The sequence below is a fragment of the Oncorhynchus masou genome, chromosome 9 (genome assembly GCF_036934945.1).
Source record: "Oncorhynchus masou masou isolate Uvic2021 chromosome 9, UVic_Omas_1.1, whole genome shotgun sequence".
Taxonomy (NCBI): domain Eukaryota; kingdom Metazoa; phylum Chordata; class Actinopteri; order Salmoniformes; family Salmonidae; genus Oncorhynchus; species Oncorhynchus masou.
Window position 1 is genome coordinate 17426990 of NC_088220.1, and position 27168 is coordinate 17454157.

Here is a 27168-nt window from a genome sequence, read left to right on the forward strand (position 1 = left end):
TAGCCCCCCCCCACTGTGTCAGTCTGTCTGGCCTAGCTAGCCCTCCCCTGTGTCAGTCTGTCTGGCCTAGCTGTGTCAGCCCGGCCTCCCCCCCTGTGTCAGTCTGTCCGGCCTAGCTAGCCCCCTGTGTCAGTCTGTCCGGCCTAGCTAGCCCCCCCTGTGTCAGTCTGTCCGGCCTAGCTAGCCCTCCCCTGTGTCAGTCTGTCCGGCCTAGCTAGCCCTCCCCTGTGTCAGTCTGACTGGCCTAGCTTGCCCCCCCCTGTGTCAGTCTGTCTGGCCTAGCTAGCCCTCCCCTGTGTCAGTCTGTCCGGCCTAGCTAGCCCTCCCCTGTGTCAGTCTGACTGGCCTAGCTAGCCCTCCCCAGTACACTTAGTTCACCTATCTAAATCAGACTCAGGATAGATAAGTTCGTCCAACTTAATTGAATGAATAATTCAGTCTACTTACTTTTTAAAAGGAATGCCAAATTATTCTATTTGACAAGAGTAGACTAGACTCACCAGGGTGGATAAAGGCTGGCTGCTGCAGCTGCATGTTAGCCAGGGCCTGCTGATAGTGGAACATGCTGGGGTTGAACACAGCACCACCCCCGTTACTCTTCTCTAAGGTGGGCCTCTTTGGTAGCTGTTGCATTGCCCCATGGGGCAGGGCCTGGGGAAGTAGAAAAGGGGGGAGAGGGAGAGAGAGAGAGAGAGAGAGAGAGAGAGAGAGAGAGAGAGAGAGAGAGAGAGAGAGAGAGAGAGAGAGAGAGAGAGAGAGAGAGAGAGAGAGAGAGAAAGTGAGAGTGTCAGCAGTTGGGCTCAGAAATTGTGCAAGTACAATGCATCTACGGTTGAAGCCGGAAGTTTACGTACACTTAGGTTGGAGTCATTAAAACTTGTTTTTCAACCACTCTACACATCTCTTGTTAACAAACTATAGTTTTGGCAAGTCAGTTTGGACATCTACTTTGTGCATGACACAAGTATTTTTTTCCAACAATTGTTTACAGACAGATTATTTCACTTATAATTCACTGTATCACAATTCCAGTGGGTCAGAAGTTTACATACACTAAGTTGACTGTGCCTTTAAACAACTTGGAAAATTCCAGAAAATGATGTCATGGCTTTAGAAGCTTCCGATAGGCTAATTGACATAATTTGAGTCAATTAGAGGTATATCTTTGGAGGGAGTTGAAAGTCCGTGTTGCCCAGCAACAGCCCCAAAACATCACTGCTCTAGAGGAGATCTGCATGGAGGAATGGGCCAAAATAACAGCAACCTTGTGTGAAAATCTTGTGAAGACTTCCAGAAAACATTTGACCTCTGTCATTGCCAACAAAGGGTATATAACAAAGTATTGAGATAAGCTTTTGTGACTGACCAAATACTTATTTTCCACCATAATTTGCAAATAAATTCATTAACCTCTTGAAACTCTGGGGGCGCAATTTCATTTTTGGATGAAAAACGTTCCCGTTTTAAACAAGATATTTTGTCACAAAAAGATGCTCGACTATGCATATAATTACACATATGACTACATTTTCCAGGTGTCCGCCCGGTGTCCTCCGTCGAAATTGGTGCGTCTTTTTCAGCTGCTGGTATTTTTCCATGCGATTCTGAGGGGAAAGCAGGCTTCCACGAACTGCATATCAATGAAGAGATATGTGAAAAAACACCTTGAGGATTGATTCTAAACAACGTTTGCCATGTTTCGGTCGATATTATGGAGTTAATTTGGAAAAAGTTTGACGTTTTGGTGACTGAATTTCCGTTTCGTTTCGGTAGCCAAATGTGATGTACAAAACGGAGCGATTTCTCCTACACAAAGATTCTTTCAGGAAAAACTGAACATTTGCTATGTAACTGAGAGTCTCCTCATTGAAAACATCCAAAGCTCTTCAAAGGTAAATTATTTTATTTATTTGGTTATCTGTTTTTTGTGAAAATGTTGCGTGCTAAATGCTACTCAAAATGCTAAGCTAGCTTGCAATACTCTTACACAAATGATTGATTTGCTATGGTTCAAAAGCATATTTTGAAAAGCTGAGATGACAGTGTTGTTAAGAAAAGGCTAAGCTTGAGAGCAGGCGCATTATTTTCATTTTATTTGCGATTTTCAGAAATCGTTAACGTTGCGTTATGCTAATGAGCCTGAGACTTTATTCACGATCCCGGATCCAGGATGGGGAGTATCAAGAGGTTATTAAAAATCCTACAATGAGACTTTATGGATTTTTTTTCTAATTTTGTCTGTCATAGTTGAAGTGTACCTATGATGAAAATTACAGGCCTCTCTCATATTTTTAAGTGGGAGAACTTGCACAATTGGTGGCTGACTAAATACCGTTTTGCCCCACTGTATATCCATAGTAAAACGAGTCCTACATCGACATAACCTGAAAGGCCACTCAGCAAGGAAGAAGCCACTGCTCCAAAACCGCCATAAAAAAGCCAGACTACGGTTCGTAACTGCATACAGGGACAAAGATAGTACTTTTTGTAGAAATATCCTCTGGTCTGATGAAACAAAAATAGAACTGTTAGGCCATAATGACCATCGTTATGTTTGGAAGAAAAATGTGGGAGGCTTGCTAGCCGAAGAGCACCATCCAAACCGTGAAGCAGCATCATGTTGTGGGGGTGCTTTGCTGCAGGAGAGACTGGTGCACTTCACAAAATAAATGGCATCACAAGGAGGAAAATGATGTGGATATATTGAAGCAACATCTCAGACATCAGTCAGGAAGTTAAAGCTTGGTCGCAAATGGGTCTTCCAAATGGACAATGACCCCAAGCATACTTCCAAAGTTGTGGCAAAATGGCTTAAGGACAACAAAGTCGAGGTATTGGAGTGGCCATTACAAAGCCCTGACCTCAATCCTATAGACAATTTGTGGGCAGAACTGAAAATGTGTGTGCGAGCAAGGAGGCCTATAAACATGACTCAGTTACACCTGCTCTGTCAGGGGGAATGGGCCAAAATTCACCCAACTTATTGTGGGAAGCTTGTAGAAGGCTCCCCGAAACATTTGACCCAAGTTAAATAATTTAAAGACAATGCTACCAAATACTGAGTGTATGTAAACGTCTGACCCACTGGGAATGTGATGAAAGAAATAAAAGCTGAAATAAATCATTCTCTCTACTATTATTCTGACATTTCACATTCTTAAAATAAAGTGGTGATCCTAACTGACATAATACAGGGAATTTGTACTAGGATTAAATGTCAGAAATTGTGAAAAACTGAGTTTAAATGTATTTGGCTAAGCTGTATGTAAACTTCCGACTTCAACTGCATGTACTTTGAATTACATAAAAACCTTTCGTGTCAAACTACTCTGAAACAGCCTACTGCCCTAACATGAAACCCATTCTGAGGCTTGAACAGCATCACTGCCCTTGCTGGTAGTTCCCCACCTATAGAGGATGCTACTGTATCAGAAATCCCTCAGACCAACCATAGCAAAACAGGGCTGTCAGACTAGAATCAATTTTCTGATGGAAAATATGACGCACCATCGGACAGAAATGGAAGATACACACATAAAAGTGAAATCAGAAAAGATAGTGATAAAAAGGTAAAAATACCACAGGCTGGGGGCAGGGTTAGCACAACAAGCAGTGAGCACACGATGACAGCCAACCAATGAGGATCAAGCAAATGACAGACAGTAAACCAGTGGAAATTGGGGTGAGGTCAGAGAGAGAGAGAGAGCGAGAGAGAGAGAGGTGTGATGCGTGATGCATAATGGGAATAGATGAAGGTGAAGTTGAATGAAACAACCCACAGAGAAGCAAAAAGATGAAGGATTACAAAGGAGAATGATGATATAACCTGACGGGAGTAAAACCTGACAGACAATCAACCCCTAGAAGCAGACCAGAGGACCAACAAATGCAGATGAACAAGAGAAAAAGCCCATAATGCTTTAAAAAAATCTATATTTTCCTTCCCTCTCCACATCTTTCTTTGTCTCACTCCCTCCCACTCTCTCTCTATTGTGTTTTTATACACCTGCAATGCAGACAGTCTGTTTTCTGTTGTTCATCCTATCAGATTGAACTCCTGTTGCCTTCTTATATGACAGAAGATACATAGGCCCAGAGGATTCTGGTCAAAAGTAGTGCACTATATAGGAAATAGGGTGCCATTTGGGATGCTGCCCCAGCCTCCAGAAAAAAACACTTCTCACACACTATACAGCAAGAAAAGACATTCTTTCATCTCTGGTGGGTAATGTGCTAGTGGTGTGCTGCCCTTATCCTGCTTAGCAACAGTAAATACATACCCAACTGCAGAACATTTTAAACACGTGAAATATTATCTCAGTCTCTGCAGATTACAAAGAACCAATGCAGACCAAAGATGCGTCTGAAATTCAAATAAAATTAAATCTAACTTTATTTGTAACATGCGCCGAAGTGTAGACCTTACCGTGAAATGCTTACTTACAGGCCCTTAACCAACAGTGCAGTTCAAGAAATAGTTAAGAAAATATTTACCAAATAAACTAAAGTAAAGAATTATTTAAAAAAGTAACACAAAAAATAACAATAACGAGGCTATATACAGAGGTTACAAGTACCGAGTCAATGTGGGGGTAGAAGGTTAGTCGAGGTACATGTAGGTAGGGGTGAAGTGACTACGCATAGATAATAAACAGCGAGGGGAGGTCAATGTAAATAGTCTGGTGGTGAAATGGATGAATTGTTCAGCAGTCTTCTGGCTTGGGGGTAGAAGCTGTTAAGGAGCCTTTTGGTCCTAGACTTTTGCGCTCCGGTACCGCTTGCTGTGCGGTAGCAGAGAGACCAGTCTATGACTTGGGTGACTGGAGTTTTGACCATTTTTGTGGCTTTCCTCTGACACTGCCTAGTATACAGGTTCTGGATGGCAGGAAGCTTGGCCTCAGTGATGGGGGGTGTTGTCATGCCCTCTTCACGACTGTCTTGGTGTGTTTGGACCATGATAGTTTGTTGGTGATGTGGACACCAAGGAACTTGAAACTCTTGACCCGCTCCACTCCAAGCACTTCATGGCTACCGACGTGAGTGCGACATGGCTGTAATCATTTAGGCAGGTTACCTTCGCTTCCTTGGACACCGGGACTATGCAAGTATTACAGACACGGTCAGGGAGAGGTTGAAAATGTCAGTGAAGACACTTGCCAGTTGGTGCGCGCAATGCTTTGTGTACACACCCTGGTAATCCTTCTGGCCTAGCGGCGTTGTGAATGTTAACCTGTTTGAAGGTCTTCCTCACATCGGTTACCGAGAGCACTATCACATAGTCGTCCGGAACAGCTGGTGCTCTCATGCATGCTTCAGTATTGCTTGCCTTTAGCTAGCCCTGCCTATTTAAAAATAAGATGGAGAACAAGATATAGGACAAAAAATACCAGAGTTTTGGCTCGGGTACAGCCGACTAGCAGTAGCTTACGCTATATACAACCCCCCCCCCCCCCCCCCCCAAAAAAAACAACACTTAAATTAAAAGTATTTATATGATATTGACCAAAATAATATTGCGATATGCAACTGTATCAATATTTAACCCATCAGTAGTGTTTACCATGACTCACCATGGCGTTGGCGGTTTGGCTGGCCTGGTGCTGGGCGGCCTTAATCCTTGCCTGCAGGTGGGCAGGGGGGTGGAAGTACTTGCATTTGTCCCTGGAGCAGCGGCCCTTGATGTAGTCCATACAGACGATGACTGAGTTTTCACTGCCGTCCACCATTGCTGCCTCCATAGGGTGGGCATAGCGGCAGTCGCCCTCGCCCCGCGTGCAGTTACCCCTCTGGAACTCACGACATACCTGGGTGGTGTTAGGATTGGGGGGGGGGGGCACAGTCAGAGAAGGACCACAGAACAAGAATGATTCTATTATATTCTATCATTCTATTTCTCTGCTACTGACAGGGCTACTGCAAAGACACAAACACTCACAACACATACCTCCAGCTTGTCTGTCCGCATGTGTTTCTGCTGGGAGCTGCTGTTGCCCATGACCTGGAGGCTGGTGGGGCTCCCTGGGACCAGCAGGGGGGCCTGGTGTAGCAGCTCAGGCATCAGGCCCATCCCTGGCCCCATGTGGCTCAGATACGGGCTGAACGCCATACTGGGACTGGTGGCCAGGGACGACATACTGGGAGTCATAGGGAACGTAGTCTGAGAGAGAAGGAGAGGTGGAGAGAGGGAGGACATGAGGGGAGATCAGACAGAGAAACAGCCTGTGAACAGCCATGGTTCAAACTGTAGATAAATGGAGAAATATAAAAGTGTAAATCGAATGTGTTGACTAAATAATGAGGATGGTTTGGTGTGGGCTACATAGTATGGACTATACATGAAGTACTCACTGTGTAGTGTGGGCTACATAGTATGGACTATACATGAAGTACTCACTGTGTAGTGTGGGCTACATAGTATGGACTATACATGAAGTACTCACTGTGTAGTGTGGGCTACATAGTATGGACTATACATGAAGTACTCACTGTGTAGTGTGGGCTACATACTATGCACTATACATGAAGTACTCACTGTGTAGTGTGGGCTACATACTATGGACTATACATGAAGTACTCACTGTGTAGTGTGGGCTATTCACTATGGGCTGCAACTGGGCTCCTGGCAGCATGAACTGCATCTGTTGGGCCAACATGGCCGCTGCTGTCTTCTGCTGGATCAGGTTGTTTCTCCCGTTGATCTCCAGCTGGGTCTTGAGGTGGGGAGGGGGGTGCAGGTACTTACAGTTGTCACGCGTGCAGCGTCCCTGGGGAGGGGGAGAGAAGAGAGAGCGGCTGAGTTGTGGTGCATCGTAGCTGATGAATTGCGGCATCTCTTAGCTATTTAGATTTAGGAGAGATGAACCGGAGTGACAGGAAGATGAGAGTAATGTGATTGGGGGATCAATCACTCTGGGGTTCCCCTGACAGGACAGCCATAAAGACAACAAGATGTAGACCTCCATGTCATTTAGGAGGAAAAGCTGTTCAAGCTCTATCACATGGGGTACATCCCAAATGCACCCTATTCTCTATATAGTGTACTACTTCTGACCAGGGCACATAGGGCTTGCAGTATACAGTATAAGTAATAGGGTGCCATTTGGGATACTCACCCTTGAAGTGAAGTGCATTACTTGAGGTGTAAATGCTCAAACATGGGATAAAGTAGAAATTCAGTAAAGCCCATTTTGAGATAGAAAATCCCTCACTGAATATCACACAGTAGATAGTGATATAGGCAGTGATAGTAAGTCATAAGAGACAGTACATGCAAGGTAATTAACACCAACATAGAACTTAATTTGGAGTGTTTTATTTTGTAATATATCCCAACTGGGAGTATTAAGGACATTGAGAGAAAAAAGTGCAGGGAATGAAATTACTGTTTAATTCTACCTCTTAATTGACATAGTACTATCTCTGAACCAAATTAAAATGTTAGTAACAATTACACTATGTACCCAGGTATTCAAGGATTTTTTTTTTTAATTGACAAATTAAGTGTTATTGAAATAGCACCTGTTGTGTGTCTGCCAGGTTTCACTATTTTCACCTTTACACAGTTATGTTCGTGGTACCATGCTGACAAAGGTTACACTCAGGGGAATAGGGTGTCCTAATTGACACCCTATTCCCTAAGTAGTGCACTACTTTTGACCAGAGCTCTATGCATACAATTTGGAGCAGATCCAGGGTAAAGAAAACACATGCTACAATCTCACCCTGGTCCTAAATCAGGCCAGACCTTATAGCCATATACCTAGTGCGGATGTCGGATCTTAACTAGATCACTTTTTTGTCGCAGAGAATTTTCCTGCTGAGTCAGGAACATTAAGAACATACAGCTGGTGGGGTTATACACTCCATCGGCAGTACAGAACAGCAGCCTCTGGTAAGACACGGGGCGGGGGCCTATGTATATATGTGAACATCAGCTGGGGCACAATATCTAAGGAAGTCTCAAGGTTTTTCTCGCCTGAGGTAGAGTATCTCATGATAGGCTGTAGACCACACTATCTACCTAGAGAGTTTTCAACTGTATTTTTTGTAATTGTCTACATACCACCACAGACCGATGCTGGCACTAAAACCACGCTCAATGAGCTGTATACTGCCATAAGCAAAAAGGAAAACGCTCATCCAGAGGTGGCGCTCCTAGTGGCCGGGGACTTTAATGCAGGGAAACTTAAATCAGTCTTACCTCATTTCTACCAGCATGTTAAATGTGCAACCAGTGGGGAAAAAAAATCTAGACCACCTTTACTCCACATACAGAGAAGCATACAAAGCTCTCCCTCGCCCTCCATTTGGCAAATCTGACCATAATTCTATCCTCCTGATTCCTGCTTACAAGCCAAATTTGAAGCAGGAAGAACCAGTGACTCGGTCAATAAATTGCTGGACTGCATTGGTAGCACAGACTGGAATATGTTCCGGGATTCTTCCGATGACATTGAGGAGTACACCACATCAGTCAATGGATTTGTCAATAAGTGCATCGAGGACGCCGTCCCCACAGTGACTGAAACGTACATACCCTAACCAGAAGCCATGGATTACAGGCAACATTCGCACTGAGCTAAACGGTAGAGCTGCTGCATTCAAATAGATAGACTCTAACCCTTAAGCTTATAAGAAATCCTGCTATGCCCTCCGACGAACTATCAAACAGGCAAAGCGTCAATACAGGATTAAGATCGATTCATACTACACCGGCTCCGAAGCTTGTCGGATGTGGCAGGGCTTACAAACTATTACAGACTACAAAGGGAAGCACAGCCGAGAGCTGCCCAGTGACACGAGCCTACCAGACAAGCTAAATAACTTCTGTGTTCGCTTCGAGGCAAGTAACACTGAAACATGCATGAGAGCACCAGCTGATTCCAGACGACTGTGTGATCACGCTCTCCGTAGCCGATGTGAGTTCAGACCTTCAAACAGGTCAACATTCACAAGGCCGCAGGGCTTGACGGATTACCAGGACGTGTACTCCGAGCATGTGCTGACCAACTGCAAGTGTCTTCACTGACATTTTCAACCTGTCTATGACCGAGTCTGTAATACCAACATGTTTCAAGCAGACCACCATAGTCCCTGTGCCCAAGAACACTAAGGTAACCTGCCTAAATAACTACCGACCTATAGCACTCACGTCTGTAGACATGAAATGCTTTGAAAGGCTGGTCATGGCTCACATCAACACCATTATCCCAGAAATGCTAGACCCACTCCAATTTGCATACCGCACCAACAGATCCACAGATGATGCAACCAAGGACCAAGCACGTCCCCATTCTCATCGACAGGACTGTAGTGGAGCAGGTTGAGTGCCTTGGTGTCCACACCAACAAACTAACATGGTCCAAGCACACCAAGACAGTCGTGAAGAGGGCACGACAAAACCTATTTTGATTTTTTATTCGATTTCTTACTTATCTATTCTTTACACTTGTTTTTCTTGAAACTGCATTGTTGGTTAGGGGCTTGTAAGTAAGCATTTCACTGTTGTATTTGTGCATGTGACAAATCAAATTTGATTTGATATGATTTGATGTTTATGCATTTGAGCCTATCCAAAGACGATTTAGTTGAGCTAAGACAGTTGTCTTTGATATGTAAATGCTCAGTGTATTCTTTTTACTTCTTGAAAATGATTAACTTGTGGGTCTAATGGGCTCCCAAGTCTAATGGGCTCCCATAGGGCAGTGCACAATTGGCCCGGCGTCATTGTAAATATGAAATTGTTCTTAACTGACTTGCCTAGTTCAATAAAAACAAATATTTAAAAAAATGTAGGCTCATGCTGGTCACTAGATCGCCCAGCACTCATGGAGTGTGCTGCTTAGACCACTGCACTATGGCAATTCACAATGCTCTAGCAAGCACAGAGAAAACTATGAATTATGTAAGAGGGTGATGATGTGGTAGGCACAGCTTGTCCCATGAATTAATCACAAAAATTGAGGATGAGATGATAACTGCGAAACAAACATTCTGGATAATATAGAGAATCTGGAACTATTTATTGATCAGCATTATGATATGCTTGAAAAAGAAACGGATACATCGAAGCGAACAACAAAAGACCTTTCTTCGAGTTCTGCTAGTGAAACGGGAGTAAAGTCATTGTCTAAAATTCCAAACTTAACATTGGAGGGGGACGTTTTTATAACTGTCTCCAGAAGAAAGAGCATTGCTTACAAGCATGAGCAAGCAGTTTAAAAAACTGGCTCTATTGCCTGGCCTACTGGGGGAGGTTGAGGCCTTAAAAACAGGAATGGATTACAGTAATAATATGATGGAAGAAATACGAGCGGAAAATAAGATATTGAAAACCCTGGACTCCCTAAAAGACATGACAGAGAGGCTACGGTATGATAATGAAAACTGAATTACTTTATCTAAAGTGCAGAAGGATGATAAATAATATTGTTATAATGGGAATAAAGGAGGATGAAAACAAAAATCAGTCAACGGAGGAAAAAGTCAAGGTGTTCATGAAACGTAATCTCAAAATGACGGACGAACAGGTGGAAACAATTGATTTTCAAAGAGCTCACCGTTTTGGTGGCAGAGCAGAGGGAAGGACCCGTCCAATCGTAGCTATGCTAACCCACTACAAAATGAAAATTGCCTTGTTACAACAGGGTAGGGAATTGAAGAACACCCCATTCTCTATTAATGAACAATTTCCTCTTGAAAAAGTGGAGAGACGATGTGCCCCTGTACCCCCCTTTCAAAAGGCTCCGAACAGAGTAGCAGAATGCTCGTCTAGTGGTCGATAAATGTGTAAATAATCAAATGTTCAAGGACTGGAAGATTACAACATGGCTGTGAGTGTAGCTACCTCCTGTTGAAGTGGTCCCGGTTACATATTTGTTCAAGGACTGGAAGATTACAACGTGGCTGTGAGTGTAGCTACCTCCTGTTGATGTGGTCCCGGTTACATATTTGTTCAAGGACTGGAAGATTACAACGTGGCTGTGAGTGTAGCTACCTCCTGTTGAAGTGGTCCCGGTTACATATTTGTTCAAGGACTGGAAGATTACAACGTGGCTGTGAGTGTAGCTACCTCCTGTTGAAGTGGTCCCGGTTACATATTTGTTCAAGGACTGGAAGATTACAACGTGGCTGTGAGTGTAGCTACCTCCTGTTGAAGTGGTCCGTGGCTGGTTACATATTTGTTCAAGGACTGGAAGATTACAACGTGGCTGTGAGTGTAGCTACCTCCTGTTGAAGTGGTCCATATTTGTTCAAGGTTACATATTTGTTCAAGGACTGGAAGATTACAACGTGGTTGTGAGTGTAGCTACCTCCTGTTGAAGTGGTCCCGGTTACATATTTGTTCGAGGACTGGAAGATTACAACGTGGCTGTGAGTGTAGCTACCTCCGGTCGAAGTGGTCCCGGTTACATATTTGTTCAAGGACTGGAAGATTACAACGTGGGTCTGTTCAAGAGTGTGGCTGTGAGCTACCTCCTGTCGAAGTGGTCCCGGTTACATATTTGTTCAAGGACTGGAAGATTACAACGTGGCTGTGAGTGTAGCTACCTCCTGTTGAAGTGGTCCCGGTTACATATTTGTTCAAGGACTGGAAGATTACAACGTGGCTGTGAGTGTAGCTACCTCCTGTTGATGTGGTCCCGGTTACATATTTGTTCAAGGACTGGAGGATTACAACGTGGCTGTGAGTGTAGCTACCTCCTGTTGAAGTGGTCCCGGTTACATATTTGTTCAAGGACTGGAAGATTACAACGTGGCTGTGAGTGTAGCTACCTCCTGTTGAAGTGGTCCCGGTTACATATTTGTTCAAGGACTGGAAGATTCCTGTTGACAATATTTGTTCAAGGACTGGTGGCTGTGAGTGTAGCTACCTCCTGTTGAAGTGGTCCCGGTTACATATTTGTTCAAGGACTGGAGGATTACAACGTGGCTGTGAGTGTAGCTACCTCCTGTTGAAGTGGTCCCGGTTACATATTTGTTCAAGGACTGGAAGATTACAACGTGGCTGTGAGTGTAGCTACCTCCTGTTGAAGTGGTCCCGGTTACATATTTGTTCAAGGACTGGAGGATTACAACGTGGCTGTGAGTGTAGCTACCTCCTGTTGAAGTGGTCCCGGTTACATATTTGTTCAAGGACTGGAAGATTACAACGTGGCTGTGAGTGTAGCTACCTCCTGTTGAAGTGGTCCCGGTTACATATTTGTTCAAGGACTGGAGGATTACAACGTGGCTGTGAGTGTAGCTACCTCCTGTTGAAGTGGTCCCGGTTACATATTTGTTCAAGGACTGGAGGATTACAACGTGGCTGTGAGTGTAGCTACCTCCTGTTGAAGTGGTCCCTCCTGGTTACATATTTGTTCAAGGACTGGAGGATTACAACGTGGCTGTGAGTGTAGCTACCTCCTGTTGAAGTGGTCCCGGTTACATATTTGTTCAAGGACTGGAGGATTACAACGTGGCTGTGAGTGTAGCTACCTCCTGTTGAAGTGGTCCCGGTTACATATTTACAGTACAAATATGGAATCATAGATTTTTTACATTTTTTTGTTGTTGTTGCATGAACAACTTTATTTTTGTTTTTATGTATGCATTAATGGAATCGTGGACTATGTGGACTTAAAATAAGGTTGGATTTATGGTAATGCAGAATGGGTATGATGAACTTATCCTTTTTCTATTAAGGCATTATGGAACTTTGGGCTATATGGACGTAATATCAGGTTTTGATTTAAGGGAAGGCGAGGATGGGTAAGGTTGACCTGGTTTTTCTTTATGATTCATTCATGTATTTAATTTGAAGACTGTGCATTAGAAATACCAGGGTAGTTTTTTGTTGTTGAATATGATATGTCCTCATTGTAGAAGTTGGGTGTATTATGACTTAAAAGCTGTTATATAAGTGTGGCCCTTGTTCGCTGATGTGAATCGGAATGATTAGCTTTAAAGATAAAACTTAATAAATATGAATAGATGTATTATATAGGATATAGCATTATATAATTATAAACCTGCCCAGGTTTCCTATTGGAATAGGCCTATACAATCCTAAAAGAATTGGCATTACCCTTTTACATTAAAAAAATAAATCTCAATATAAAATGTAAATTATATGATTATTCATCCGATACACACCGGCAAATGGATGGATTAGGTATTGACAACAGGGTGGTTGTCTCTAGTGTGTGTGGGCTGGTTAACACTGGGATAAAGTAATTCAAGTTAACGGTAGAACTAATACAGTAATTGGCTTATGGAAGCACTTCTCTAAGCGAGAGAAAAGTATATTATATATTTCAATATAAGCTATTTATGCTGCCTTTTATATTCTTGTTCCTAATGATATAGGCCTAGGTGTAAAACAGCCAAGGTGATAGAGCAACAACCCTGGAATAAGGGTGGAGAGAGGGTGGGTTTTACAGGTTTATTCGCTCTGGATTGTCAGTACTGTTCTTGGCTGTCGTGCCGTGGCTGTGTCGGAAACGATTGTCAGTTGAAATTGAGTATGCCTTCCCATAAGGTAGTCCTTGGGTTTGGCTTGCGGTCGGCTCTGGCACAGCCATGGCATGATACAACAGGATATAATGTGATGCCTAAGACACATTATTACTTGAAGCCGTTAGAATCTATGTTCCTCTTTCCTTCTTCCTTTTTGTCAGAATACAACAGGATATAATGAGGACTATATGAAATATGTCTTGAATGTAATGGACATAAAAAAGGGACTGGTCTTCTGATATATTTAGGTTGTTTTCTCTTCTTTTTAAATTATTTTAATTTGATTTTTTATGAACAACTGAATCCAATGAACTGAGCAGGCTGGGCTGACATGCTTACAGACTTGCTAGGACTTTATAATATGAGAATGCATGTATAAGATTGTGTTGTTATTATTTATATTACCTATTATTGTTACTCTATTACTTTTTTGTTACTTTTTTCCATGTGTAAAGGATCTCGTCCTCCTCTTCAGAGGAGGAGTAGCGAGAAGGATCAGAGGACCAATTTGCAGCGTGGTAAGTGTTCATGATGTAATATTTAATGAATCAAACTGAACACTGAAATACAAAAATTAATAAAGTGAACGAACGAAAACCGAAACAGTCCTGTCTGGCAACATACACAAAGACAGAAAATAAACACCCACGAAACACATGTGGAAAAAGGCTACCTAAGTATGATTCTCAATCAGGGACGACTAACGACACCTGCCTCTGATTGAGAACCATACTAGGCCGAACACAGAAACCAACATAGAAAAACAAACTTAGACTGCCCACCCCAACTCACGCCCTGACCCACTAAAATAAAGACAAAAACAAAGGAACTAAGGTCAGAACGTGACACCATGTTATTTGGTTATTCGGGGGTAGGTTTTAGTGGGTGGAATATTAGGACAATTGGAGGTTTACAAAGTTGCAGCTACAGTATGCTCACCAGTGCAAATATTATGGTACAGCTACAGCTATACGGACACTTAATCATCATGGTGCTTTTTAATGGTAAGTTTACAAACATTGTTTGTAGTAAGTATAATTGAAACATGGGTATCATTATGGTAAGTGGGAAAATAAGTATAGAAAGTTATAATTGCAATATCTATTGCTTACAGGAAACTCATTCTACAAATCTAGATGAGGTTGGGTGGAAAAAGGACTGGGAGGGAGAAATATATTTTTTGTCATGGGCAAAGAAACTCAAAAGGGGTGATTGTGCAAACTGTGCAAACAGATCAACAAGGAAGATGGATTATTTTAAATATACTATTGGACCAAAAACAGATCTGTCGATCTACACTTTTCAAAAATATAATAATCTATTGAGCTCACAAGCAACCAAATAATCTATTATTACAGTGGGAGATTATAATAGGATTTGAAGTACCTCAGTGGATCGTAAAGGAAATCATTCTACAAACTATCACCCTCAAGCACTTAAGGAGATTACAAAGATCATGGATACATTAGAACTAGTGGATACATGGAGGCTGAAAAACCCTGACCTAGTGAGATGTATATGGAGGAGGCTTCATCAAGCTAGCCGTCTTGATTACCCCTAGTCTCATTCTTGCTGGCATCAAAAGTTTTAAAAAGCATTAATAGGAGCCTGAATGCGATCGGACCACCATCTAATTGGCCTCCATATAACTCTTACAGAATGTCCACGTGGACGGGGAAAGCCTATTGGATGATATCTTTTTCTTAACTAAGACAAAATAATTCAGAATTGACTTTTTTTTTTACAACATAGGTACAGCAGACCCCTTATTGTATGGGACACTTTCAAATGTACTTTTAGAGGCCATTCAATACAATACTCATAATTAAAACAAAAGCAGTCTCGGTCAAAGGGGATTAGACTAATAAAGGAAATGGAGGAAGTAACAGAGCTGGTAGATGGGAAAGGAAACTGTACTATAGAGGCACAAAATAGGTTAGAAGAAAAACAAAAAGAAGTGGAGGTACTTATTCAAGAACGATCAAGTGTAATGTATTACAAAAATACAGCGAATTGGATGGAAAATGGGGGAAAATGACATTTTTTCTTGAATCTTCAACACAGAAATTCTACCAAAAAAGAATTTACAGAAACTTGTCACAAATGATGGAGTTATTTTGATTCACCAAATATTATTTTGAAAGAGGAGGCAAAATATTTTAAGCATGTTTTTCAGTCTCCTCTATTTCCACTGAATGGTGTTAAATGTGAGTATTGATTTCCTAATAATAAGAACATTTACAGAAAGAACAGTGTGAAGGCCAATTTACAGAAGAGGAACTTTGTGAAGCAATAAAACATTTTCAGTCTGGAAAAACATGCCAAGAGTGTGCGAAGCTGTCATCAATGCAAAGGGGGACTACTTTGAAGAATCTAAAATATAAAATACATTTTAATTTGTTGAACACTTTTTTGGTTACTACATGAGTCCATAAACGTTATTACATAGTTTTGATGTCTTCACTATTATTCTACAATGTAGAAAATAGAAAAATAAAGAAAACCCCTGGAATGAGTATGTGTCCAAACTTGGCTGGTACTGTACATCTACCCCCTACAAATATGTACATTTATTACAATCTACATAAAAATTAACATGAGACTTGCTGTAGCCTGCTCGTAACCTACATGAGTTACAATGTAGGTATGGTACTGCATTGCATACAAACACTGCTTCCAGCTGCCCCTTGGTGGCGATTCTAAATATTTCTTCAGCTATTAAAATCCTCCTGCAGGATTATTTTCCTCCTGCGACAGAAAGAGGTCAAATTAAGATCCAACATCTGGTATGTTTGCAGTCTACCAAGTAAGCAGCTTTTCAAAGGACAAATATCTCAAACCATGTGACTAATTCAGGGAGGGAGACATGCATGCCCACCCACACCATGTTGTGTAGTAGAGCAGAGACCAGCAAAGCCACTATGTTACCTCATTAAAGGTAAAGCCCCGCCTTATCTCAGTTCACTGGTCACCATAGCAGCACCCACTCGTAGCACGCGCTCCAGCAGGTATATCTCACTGGTCACCCCCAAAGCCAATTCCTCCTTTGGTCATCTTTCCTTCCAGTTCTCTGCTGCCCATGACTGGAACAAATTGCAAAAATCTCTGAAGCTGGAGACTCACATCTCCCTCACTAGCTTTAAGCACCAGCTGTCAGAGCAGTTTACAGATCACTGCACCTGTACTTAGCCTATCTGTAAACAGCCCATCTATCTACCTACCTCATCCCCATACTGGTATTTATTTTGCTCCTTTGCACCCCAGTATCTCTACCTGCACATTAATTTTCTGCCGATCTACCATTCCAGTGTTTAACTGCTATATTGTAATTACTTCGCCACCATGGCCTATTTACAGTGTCTTGCGAAAGTATTCGGCCCCCTTGAACTTTGCGACCTTTTGCCACATTTCAGGCTTCAAACATAAAGATATAAAACTGTATTTTTTTGTGAAGAATCAACAACAAGTGGGACACAATCATGAAGTGGAACGACATTTATTGGATATTTCAAACTTTTTTAACAAATCAAAAACTGAAAAATTGGGCGTGCAAAATTATTCAGCCCCTTTACTTTCAGTGCAGCAAACTCTCTCCAGAAGTTCAGTGAGGATCTCTGAATGATCCAATGTTGACCTAAATGACTAATGATGATAAATACAATCCACCTCTGTGTAATCAAGTCTCCGTATAAATGCACCTGCACTGTGATAGTCTCGGAGGTCCGTTCAAAGCGCAGAGAGCATCATGAAGAACAAGGAACACACCAGGCAGGTCCGAGATACTGTTGTGAAGAAGTTTAAAGCCGGATTTGGATACAAAAAGATTTCCCAAGCTCAATCAATCAATCAATCAATCAATCAATCAAATTTTATTTGTCACATACACATGCTTAGCAGATGTTAATGCGAGTGTAGCGAAATGCTTGTGCTTCTAGTTCCGACAATGCAGTAATAACCAACAAGTAATCTAACTAACAATTCCTAAACTACTGTCTTATACACAGTGTAAGGGGATAAAGAATATGTACATAAGGATATATGAATGAGTGATGGTACAGAGCAGCATAGGCAAGATACAGTAGATGGTATCGAGTACAGTATATACATATGAGATGAGTATGTAAACAAAGTGGCATAGTTAAAGTGGCTAGTGATACATGTATTACATAAGGATGCAGTCGATGATATAGAGTACAGTATATACGTATGCATATGAGATGAATAATGTAGGGTAAGTAACATTATATAAGGTAGCATTGTTTAAAGTGGCTAGTGATATATTTACATCATTTCCCATCAATTCCCATTATTAAAGTGGCTGGAGTTGAGTCAGTGTCAGTGTGTTGGCAGCAGCCACTCAATAATGTTAGTGGTGGCTGTTTAACAGTCTGATGGCCTTGAGATAGAAGCTGTTTTTCAGTCTCTCGGTCCCAGCTTTGATGCACCTGTACTGACCTCGCCTTCTGGATGATAGCGGGGTGAACAGGCAGTGGCTCGGGTGGTAGATGTCCTTGATGATCTTTATGGCCTTCCTGTAACATCGGGTGGTGTAGGTGTCCTGGAGGGCAGGTAGTTTGCCCCCGATGATGCGTTGTGCAGACCTCACTACCCTCTGGAGAGCCTTACGGTTGAGGGCGGAGCAGTTGCCGTACCAGGCGGTGATACAGCCCGCCAGGATGCTCTCGATTGTGCATCTGTAGAAGTTTGTGAGTGCTTTAAACATCCCAAGGAGCACTGTGCAAGCGATAATATTGAAATGGAAGGAGTATCAGACCACTGCAAATCTACCAAGACCTGGCCGTCCCTCTAAACTTTCAGCTCATACAAGGAGAAGACTGATCAGAGATGCAGCCAAGAGGCCCATGATCACTCTGGATGAACTGCAGAGATCTACAGCTGAGGTGGGAGACTCTGTCCATAGGACAACAATCAGTCGTATATTGCACAAATCTGGCCTTTATGGAAGAGTGGCAAGAAGAAAGCCATTTCTTAAAGATATCCATAAAAAGTGTTGTTTAAAGTTTGCCACAAGCCACCTGGGAGACACACCAAACATGTGGAAGAAGGTGCTCTGGTCAGATGAAACCAAAATTGAACTTTTTGGCAACAATGCAAAACGTTATGTTTGGCGTAAAAGCAACACAGCTTATCACCCTGAATACACCATACCCACTGTCAAACATGGTGGTGGCAGCATCATGGTTTGGGCCTGCTTTTCTTCAGCAGGGACAGGGAAGATGGTTAAAATTGATGGGAAGATGGATGGAGCCAAATACAGGACCATTCTGGAAGAAAACCTGATGGAGTCTGCAAAAGACCTGAGACTGGGACGGAGATTTGTCTTCCAACAAGACAATGATCTAAAACAGGGGTGTCAAAGTCAAATGGACGGAGGGCCAAATAAAAAATTTAGCTACAAGCCGAGGGCCGGACTGTTCGAATGTTCATTGAAAATTTTTTAAATGACGCATATAGTCTAGTGAACCTAATTGAACCTACTGAAAACCTAACAAATATATTCCAATATGATCAGATAAATAAAGCAATATTTTCTTATGGCTCTGTCAGTAATCTTTAATTTTCAACAGACACAAAAGACAAATTTGAAAATTGACAACTGGGCAATGTCAGAAATGTCGGTGCTCTCATCCACAGCCAAGGAATATGCAATGAAATCTTTTCCCTTTTTCACAAGCTGCTCTTTTAGATTGATGGACAACTGGTCTACTCTCTCGGCAATGGTGTTTCTGCTCAGACTCACATTTAAAAAGAGTTGCCTTTTTTCTGGGCAAACTTCGTCACAAACTTTAATCATGCAGTTTTTGATGAAATCCCCCTCCGTAAATGGCCGGGCTGATTTAGCGATCTCTTCTGCCAAAATAAAACTGGCCTTGACAGCAGCCTGGCCTTGTGATTTGGCTTTTTTGAACAGAGCCTGTCGAGATTTGAGGCCTCGTTTTAATTCCTCTGCCTTTTGTAGCCTTTGTTCCATGTCCATATTCTTGTTTTTGTCCGCGTGTTTCGTTTCATAATGTCGTCTCAGATTATACTCTTTCAGTACCGCCACACTTTCTCCACACAGAAGACACACAGGTTTTCCAGCTACCTCCGTGAACATATACTCCGACTCCCACCTTGTTTGAAACCCCCGGTTCTCAGTGTCCACCTTCCGTTTTGCCATTTTTGATGGGTATCTGAAAGTTAATTTTACTGTGATGCTGACGACTGCTGTGCCAATAAATATTGAAATGAAGCAGCCTACTGCTCGGTGCGTCACCGTTGCATTGTGGGAAATGTAGTATTGGTGCGTGTAAAAGATCTGCGGGCTGCCGGCTTGCTGCGGTCTGCGGGCCGGTTCTAATAATAAATCAAGATCATCCCAGGGGCCGTAAAAAACCTTCTCGCGGGCCGGATGTGGCCCGCGGGCCTTGACTCTGACATATGTGATCTAAAACATAAAGCAAAATCTACAATGGAATGGTTCAAAAATAAACATATCCAGGTGTTAGAATGGCCAAGTCAAAGTCCAGACCTGAATCCAATCGAGAATCTGTGGAAAGAACTGAAAACTGCTGTTCACAAATGCTCTCCATCCAACCTCACTGAGCTCGAGCTGTTTTGCAAGGAGGAATGGGAAAAAATATCAGTCTCTCGATGTGCAAAACTGATAGAGACATACCACAAGCGACTTACAGCTGTAATCGCAGCAAATGGTGGCGCTACAAAGTATTAACTTAAGGGGGCTGAATAATTTTGCACGCCCAATTTTTCAGTTTTTGATTTGTTAAAAAAGTTTGAAATATCCAATATATGTCGTTCCACTTCATGATTGTGTCCCACTTGTTGTTAATTCTTCACAAAAAAATACAGTTTTATATCTTTATGTTTGAAGCCTGAAATGTGGCAAAAGGTCGCAAAGTTCAAGGGGGCCGAATACTTTCGCAAGGCACTGTATTTCCTTAACTTAACTCATTTGCACTCACTGTATATAGACTTTCTGTTTTCTTTTGTTCTACTGTATTATTGACTGTATGTTTTGCAAGTCAGTGAAGAACAAATTCTTATTTACAATGACAGCCTTCCCCGGCCAAACCAGGATGATGCTGGGCCAATTGTGCGCCGCCCTATGGGATTCCCAATCTCAGCCGGTTGTGATAGAGCCTGGACTCAAACCAGGGTGTCTGTAGTGACACCTCTAGCACTGAGATGCAGTGCCTTAGACCACTGCGCCAGTCGGGAGCCCAATGTACACACTAATTTTCTGTAAGCCTATAGCCTAAATACATAGACAATCATTAGTCTTAACAGGCTGTTATTTAAGCACTTCTCTGAAAATATGCTTTTACACATTCTAAAATAGAAAATAGATAACCTGCGATGTTGTTTGTGGGGGCAATAATTTCATAAGTCCTTCTTAAAGTGTCAATCAGCAGTTGAAACAAGCATGCTCCCCACTCGTTTCTGTAAAGAGCTGAAGGATGGGGCTGGAGAAATGTAACCACTCTCACATTCATAGACTGGAAGGAGGGAGGGAGGGACAGCTGCTGCCAGCCCTCCTCGTCCCATCCTCCCCTCGTTTCTGTAAAGAGCTGAAGGATGGGGCTGGAGAAATGTAACCACTCTCACATTCATAGACTGGAAGGAGGGAGGGAGGGACAGCTGCTGCCAGCCCTCCTCGTCCCATCCTCCCCTCGTTTCTGTAAAGAGCTGAAGGATGGGGCTGGAGAAATGTAACCACTCTCACATTCATAGACTGGAAGGAGGGAGGGAGCTGAAGGATGGGGCTGGAGACAGCTGCTGCCAGCCCTCCTCGTCCCATCCTCCCCTCGTTTCTGTAAAGAGCTGAAGGATGGGGCTGGAGAAATGTAACCACTCTCACATTCATAGACAAAGCTATGGATGCAAGGACTGACATCCATGACTTCTAAATTATAGTTTTAACCATGTTTGAAGGCTATATAATGTTTGTTTACATTTACTTCTTTAATTAAACATTGGAGTGAAACAAGCTTATATTTTGGGTTTTAATGGGGTACGACAGTTGAACTAAGATCATGAGGCATTTCTAAGTTATAATCTTCAAGAATCAATGTGTACATTTCATGAATTCAGCTGTCCAAAAGGGATAAAGCAACTGTAGATTGCCCCTTTAAAATACTTAAACTCTCATTTCTGGCCTCTTTACAACAAGCCTATATATAACATTATCCATTTATCTTGTTGTTAAATGTAATTCAATGTATTGTAAATGTCCTCTGCTGTGCCCTCTCCCTCCCATCTAATAACACTTCATGGGGTGTTGGTGGAGGAGGGGAGGATGGAAGGAGGAGGGGGAATGGTGGAGGATGGGAGGAGGGGGGAGGAGTAGAGGATGGGAGGAGAAAAGGAGGGGAGGATGGGACGAGGGTGGTTGGTGCAGGAACACTGCAGGTGAAAGCAGAGACTCAAGAGGAAGGAAGGAAACTGCAGTCCCCATTAAACTCCTGGGCTGGCAGCAGCTGTCCCTCCCTCCCTCCCTCCTTGCAGATGAGCTGTTAAACCTCTAAACAGGCTCCAGTCATAATCAACCCCCCCCCCCCTACCAACCCCACTTTGCCTCGTGGCCTCCCTGCCACCAACCCCCCTCCCCCTCCCCCACCCCTGCCTTCCACCAGCCCTTCTCCACCTCCTGCCCTCCCTGCCAGGAGGCCAGTAGTGAGGCAGCCAGCAGGGATTGGGACTAGCAAGGTAGTGATGTCACAGAGGGGAGACAGTAATGGTGATGGATGGAGTCGCGCTGTGATGAGGACACAGAGGACATCTGAACGGGAAGTGCTAGTGTGTGTGTGTGTCTGTGTGTGTGAGCTCTGGACTGGTAGGACGCAGCTTGAAGGGTAGGAAGAGGAGAGTCACACTGTCTCCTATATCACCACCCAGGTGTTTTTTTTTTACAGAGCATTATATACAGCGCATTGGGAAAGCATTCAGACCCCTTGACTTTTTTAAAATTTTGTTACGTTACAGCCTTATTCTAAAATGTATTAAATCGTTTTTCCCCCTCATCAATATACACACAATACCCCGAAGTATCAGACCCTTTACTCAGTACTTTGTTGAAGCTCATTTGGCAGCGATTACAGCCTCTAGTCTTCTTGGGTAAGACCCCACAAGCTTGGCACACCTGTAATTGGGGAGTTTCTCACATTCTTCTGTGCAGGTCCTCTCAAGCTCTGTCAGGTTGGATGGGGAGTGTTGCTGCACAGCTTTTTTTTTAGGTCTCTCCAGTGATGTTCGATCGAAGCAGTTGTTTATCAAGGATCTCTCTGTACAAGGATCTGCTCTGTTCATCTTTCCCTCGATCCTGACTAGTCTCCCAGTCCCTGCCACTGAAAAACATCCCCACAGCATGATACTGCATTACAGGTGTGGGGCGGCAGCGTAGCCTAGTGGTTAGAGTGTTGGACTAGTAACCGGAAGGTTGCAAGTTCAAACCCCTGAGCTGACAAGGTACAAATCTGTCGTTCTGCCCCTGAACATGCAGTTAACCCACTGTTCCTAGGCTGTCATTGAAAATAAGAATTTCTTCTTAACTGACTGGCCTAGTAAATAAAGGTAAAATAAAACTGCCACCACCATGCTTCACTTTAGGGATGGGGCCAGGTTTCCTCCAGACATTACGCTTGGCATTCAGGCCAAAGAGTTCAATCTTGGTTTCATCAGACCAGAGAATCTTGTTTCTGAGAATCTTGGTCTGAGAGTCTTTAGGTGTCTTTTGGCTGTCATGCCACTCTACCATAAAGGCCTGATTGGTGGAGTGCTACAGAGATGTTAGTCCTTCTGGAAGTTTCTCCCATCTCCACAGAGGAACTCTACAGCTCTGTCAGAGTGACTATTGGGTTCTTGGTCAACTCCCAGACCAATGACCTTCTCCCCTGATTGGTCAGATTGGCTGGCCAGCCAGCTCTAGGAAGAGTCTTGGTGGTTCCAAACTTCTTTCATTTAAGAATGATGGAGGCCACTGTGTTCTTGGGAAACTTCAATGCTACAGAAATGTCTTGGTACCCTTCCCCAGATCTGTGCCTCGACACAATGCTGTCATGGAGCTCTACGGACATTGATTCGGTTTAGTTTTAGCTCTGACATGCACTGTCAAATGTGGGACCTTATATAGACAGGTGTGTGACTTTCCAAATCATGTCCAAACAATTAAATTTACCACAAGTGGACCAATCAAGTTGGTTAAGCATCTCAAGGATGATCAATGGAAACAGGATGCACCAGAGCTTAATTTCGAGTCTCATAGCAAAGGGTCTGAATTCTTAAGTAAATGTTATTTATTTTATTTTAACCTGCTTTTGGTTTTTCATTATGGGGTTTTGTGTGTAGATTGATGAGGCATTTGTTTTATTAAATCAATTCTTGGATAAGGCTGTAACGTAACAAAATGTTGAAAAAGTAAAGGGGTCTGAATACTTTCTGAATGCACTGTATATTACCACCGATAGGGTTGTTCACAGAGCATTATATATACAGTGGGGCAAAAAAGTATTTAGTCAGCCACCATTTGTGCAAGTTCTCCCACTTAAAAAGATGAGAGAGGCCTGTAATTTTCACCATAGGTACACTTCAACTATGACAGACAAAATGAGAAAAAATTCCAGAAAAAAAATTCCAGAAAATCACATTGTAGGATTTTTAATGAATTTATTTGCAAATTATGGAGGAAAATAAGTATTTGGTCACCTACAAACAAGCAAGATTTCTGGATCTCACAGACCTGTAACTTCTTCTTTAAGAGGCTCCTCTGTCTTCCACTCGTTACCTGTATTCATGGCACCTGTTTGAACTTGTTATCAGTATAAAAGACACATGTCCACAACCTCAAACAGTCACACTCCAAACTCCACTATGGCCAAGACCAAAGAGCTGTCAAAGGACACCAGAAATAAAATTGTAGACCTGCACCAGGCTGGGAAGACTGAATCTGCAATAGGTAAGCAGCTTGGTTTGAAGAAATCAACTGTGGGAGCAATTATTAGGAAATGGAAGACATACAAGACCACTGATAATCTCCCTCGATCTGGGGATCCACGCAAGATCTCACCCCGTGGGATCAAAATGATCACAAGAACGGTGAGCAAAAATCCCAGAACCACATGGGGGGACCTAGTGAATGACCTGCAGAGAGCTGGGACCAAAGTAACAAAGCCTATCATCAGTAACACACTATGACGCCAGGGACTCAAATCCTGCAGTGCCAGACGTGTCCCCCTGCTTAAGCCAGTACATGTCCAGGCCCGTCTGAAGTTTGCTAAGGGGCATTTGGATGATCCAGAAGAAGATTGGGAGAATGTCATATGGTCAGATGAAACCAAAATACAACTTTTTGGTAAAAACTCAACTCATCGTGTTTGGAGGACAAAGAATGCTGAGTTGCATCCAAAGAACACCATACCTACTGTGAAGCATGGGGGTGGAAACATCATGCTTTGGGGCTGTTTTTCTGCAAAGGGACCAGGACGACTGATCCATGTAAGGGAAAGAATGAATGGGGCCATGTATCGTGAGATTTTGAGTGAAAACCTCCTTCCATCAGCAAGGGCATTGAAGATGAAACGTGGCTGGGTCTTTCAGCATGACAATGATCCCAAACACACCGCCCGGGCAACGAAGAAGTGGCTTCGTAAGAAGCATTTCAAGGTCCTGGAGTGGCCTAGCCAGTCTCCAGATCTCAACCCCATAGAAAATCTTTGGAGGGAGTTGAAAGTCCGTGTTGCCCAGCAACAGCCCCAAAACATCACTGCTCTAGAGGAGATCTGCATGGAGGAATGGGCCAAAATACCAGCAACAGTGTGAGAAAAACTTGTGAAGACTTACAGAAAATGTTTGACCTCTGTCATTGCCAACAAAGGGTATATAACAAAGCATTGAGATAAACTTTTGTTATTGACCAAATAATTCCCGAGAAGGGAAAAAGAAAGACAGGAGTAGAAGGGAAACAGGAGGACAGGAAGAGAGGGGGAAACAGAAAGACAGGAGGAGAGGGGAAACAGAAAGACAGGAGGAGAAGGGAAACAGGAGGACAGGAGGAGAAGGGAAACAGGAGGACAGGAGGAGAGGAAAAACAGAAAGACATGAGGAGAAGGGAAACAGGAGGACAGGAGGAGAGGAGAAACAAAGACAGGAGGAGAAGGGAAACAGAAAGACAGGAGGAGAAGGGAAACAGAAAGACAGGAGGAGAAGGGAAACAGAAAGACAAGAGGAGAAGGGAAACAGAAAGACAGGAGGAGAAGGGAAACATGAGGACAGAAGGAGAGGAGGAAACAGAGAGACAGGAGGAGAGGGGGAAACAGAAAGACAGGAGGAGAGGGGAAACAGAAAGACAGGAGGAGAAGGGAAACAGGAGGACAGGAGGAGAGGAAAACAGAAAGACAGGAGGAGAAGGGAAACAGGAGGACAGGAGGAGAGGAGAAACAGGAGGACAGGAGGAGAGGAGAAACAGAAAGACAGGAGGAGATGGGAAACAGAAAGACAGAAAGACAGGAGGACAGGAAGGGGGGAAACAGAAAGACAGGAGAAACAGAAAGACAGGAGGAGAAGGGAAACAGAAAGACAGGAGGAGAAGGAAACAGAAAGACAGGAGGAAACAGAAAGACAGGAGGAGAGGGGAAACAGAAAGACAGGAGGAGAAGGGAAACAGAAAGACAGGAGGAAACAGAAAGACAGGAGGAGAGGGGAAACAGAAAGACAGGAGGAGAGGGGAAACAGAAAGACAGCAGGAAAGGGGGAAACAGAAAGACAGCAGGAGAGGGGGAAACAGAAAGACAGGACGAGAGGAGGAAACAGAGAGACAGGAGGAGAGGGGGAAACAGAAAGACAGGAAACAGAAAGACAGGAGGAGAGGGGGAAAAGAAAGACAGGAGGAGAAGGGAAAAAGAAAGACAGGAGGAGAAGGGAAACAGAAAGACAGGAGGAAACAGAAAGACAGGAGGAGAGGGGGAAACAGAAAGACAGGAGGAGAGGGGAAACAGAAAGACAGGAGGAGAGGGGGAAAAAGAAAGACAGGAGGAGAAGGGAAACAGAAAGACAGGAGGAAACAGAAAGACAGGAGGAGAGGGGGAAACAGAAAGACAGGAGGAGAGGGGAAACAGAAGGAGAGGGGAAACAGAAAGACAGGAGGAGAGGGGGAAAAGAAAGACAGGAGGAGAAGGGAAAAAGAAAGACAGGAGTAGAGGGGGAAACAGAAAGACAGGAGGAGAACGGAAACAGGAGGACAGGAGAAACAGAAAGACAGGAGGAGAAGGGAAACAGAAAGACAGGAGGAGAAGGGAAACAGAAAGACAGGAGGAGAGGAGGAAACAGAAAGACAGGAGGAGAGGGGGAAACAGAAAGACAGGAGGAGAGGGGGAACAGAAAGACAGGAGGAGAGGGGAAACAGAAAGACAGGAAGAGAGGGGAAACAGAAGGACAGGAGGAGAAGGGAAACAGAAAGACAGGAGGAGAGGAGAAACAGAAAGACAGGAGGAGAAGGGAAACAGAAAGACAGGAGGAGAAGGGAAACAGGAGGACAGGAGGAGAGGAGAAACAGGAGGACAGGAGGAGAGGAGAAACAGAAAGACAGGATGAGAGGGGAAACAGAGATACAGGAGGAGAAGGGAAACAGGAGGACAGGAGGAGAGGAGAAACAGAAAG

The 27168-nt window shown here is 43.3% G+C and overlaps 1 protein-coding gene across 7 annotated transcripts in view; it reads right to left on the reverse strand.

Annotated features, from left to right (window-relative positions):
- The window catches only part of mbnl3 (muscleblind-like splicing regulator 3), a 101440-nt gene that overhangs the window by 23932 nt on the left and 50340 nt on the right, over positions 1-27168 (reverse strand). For 6 of the 7 annotated variants that reach the window (XM_064973342.1, XM_064973341.1, XM_064973344.1 and 3 more), the window contains exons 4-7: positions 6579-6764; positions 5945-6157; positions 5571-5804; positions 501-651 (exon numbers count right to left, since the gene is read on the reverse strand). In XM_064973342.1, the coding sequence (XP_064829414.1) occupies positions 501-651; positions 5571-5804; positions 5945-6157; positions 6579-6764 (784 nt within the window). Of the gene's footprint in view, positions 1-500; positions 652-5570; positions 5805-5944; positions 6158-6348; positions 6359-6578; positions 6765-27168 lie in introns of those variants that run through there. The other variant, XM_064973348.1, reaches the window with a different exon arrangement.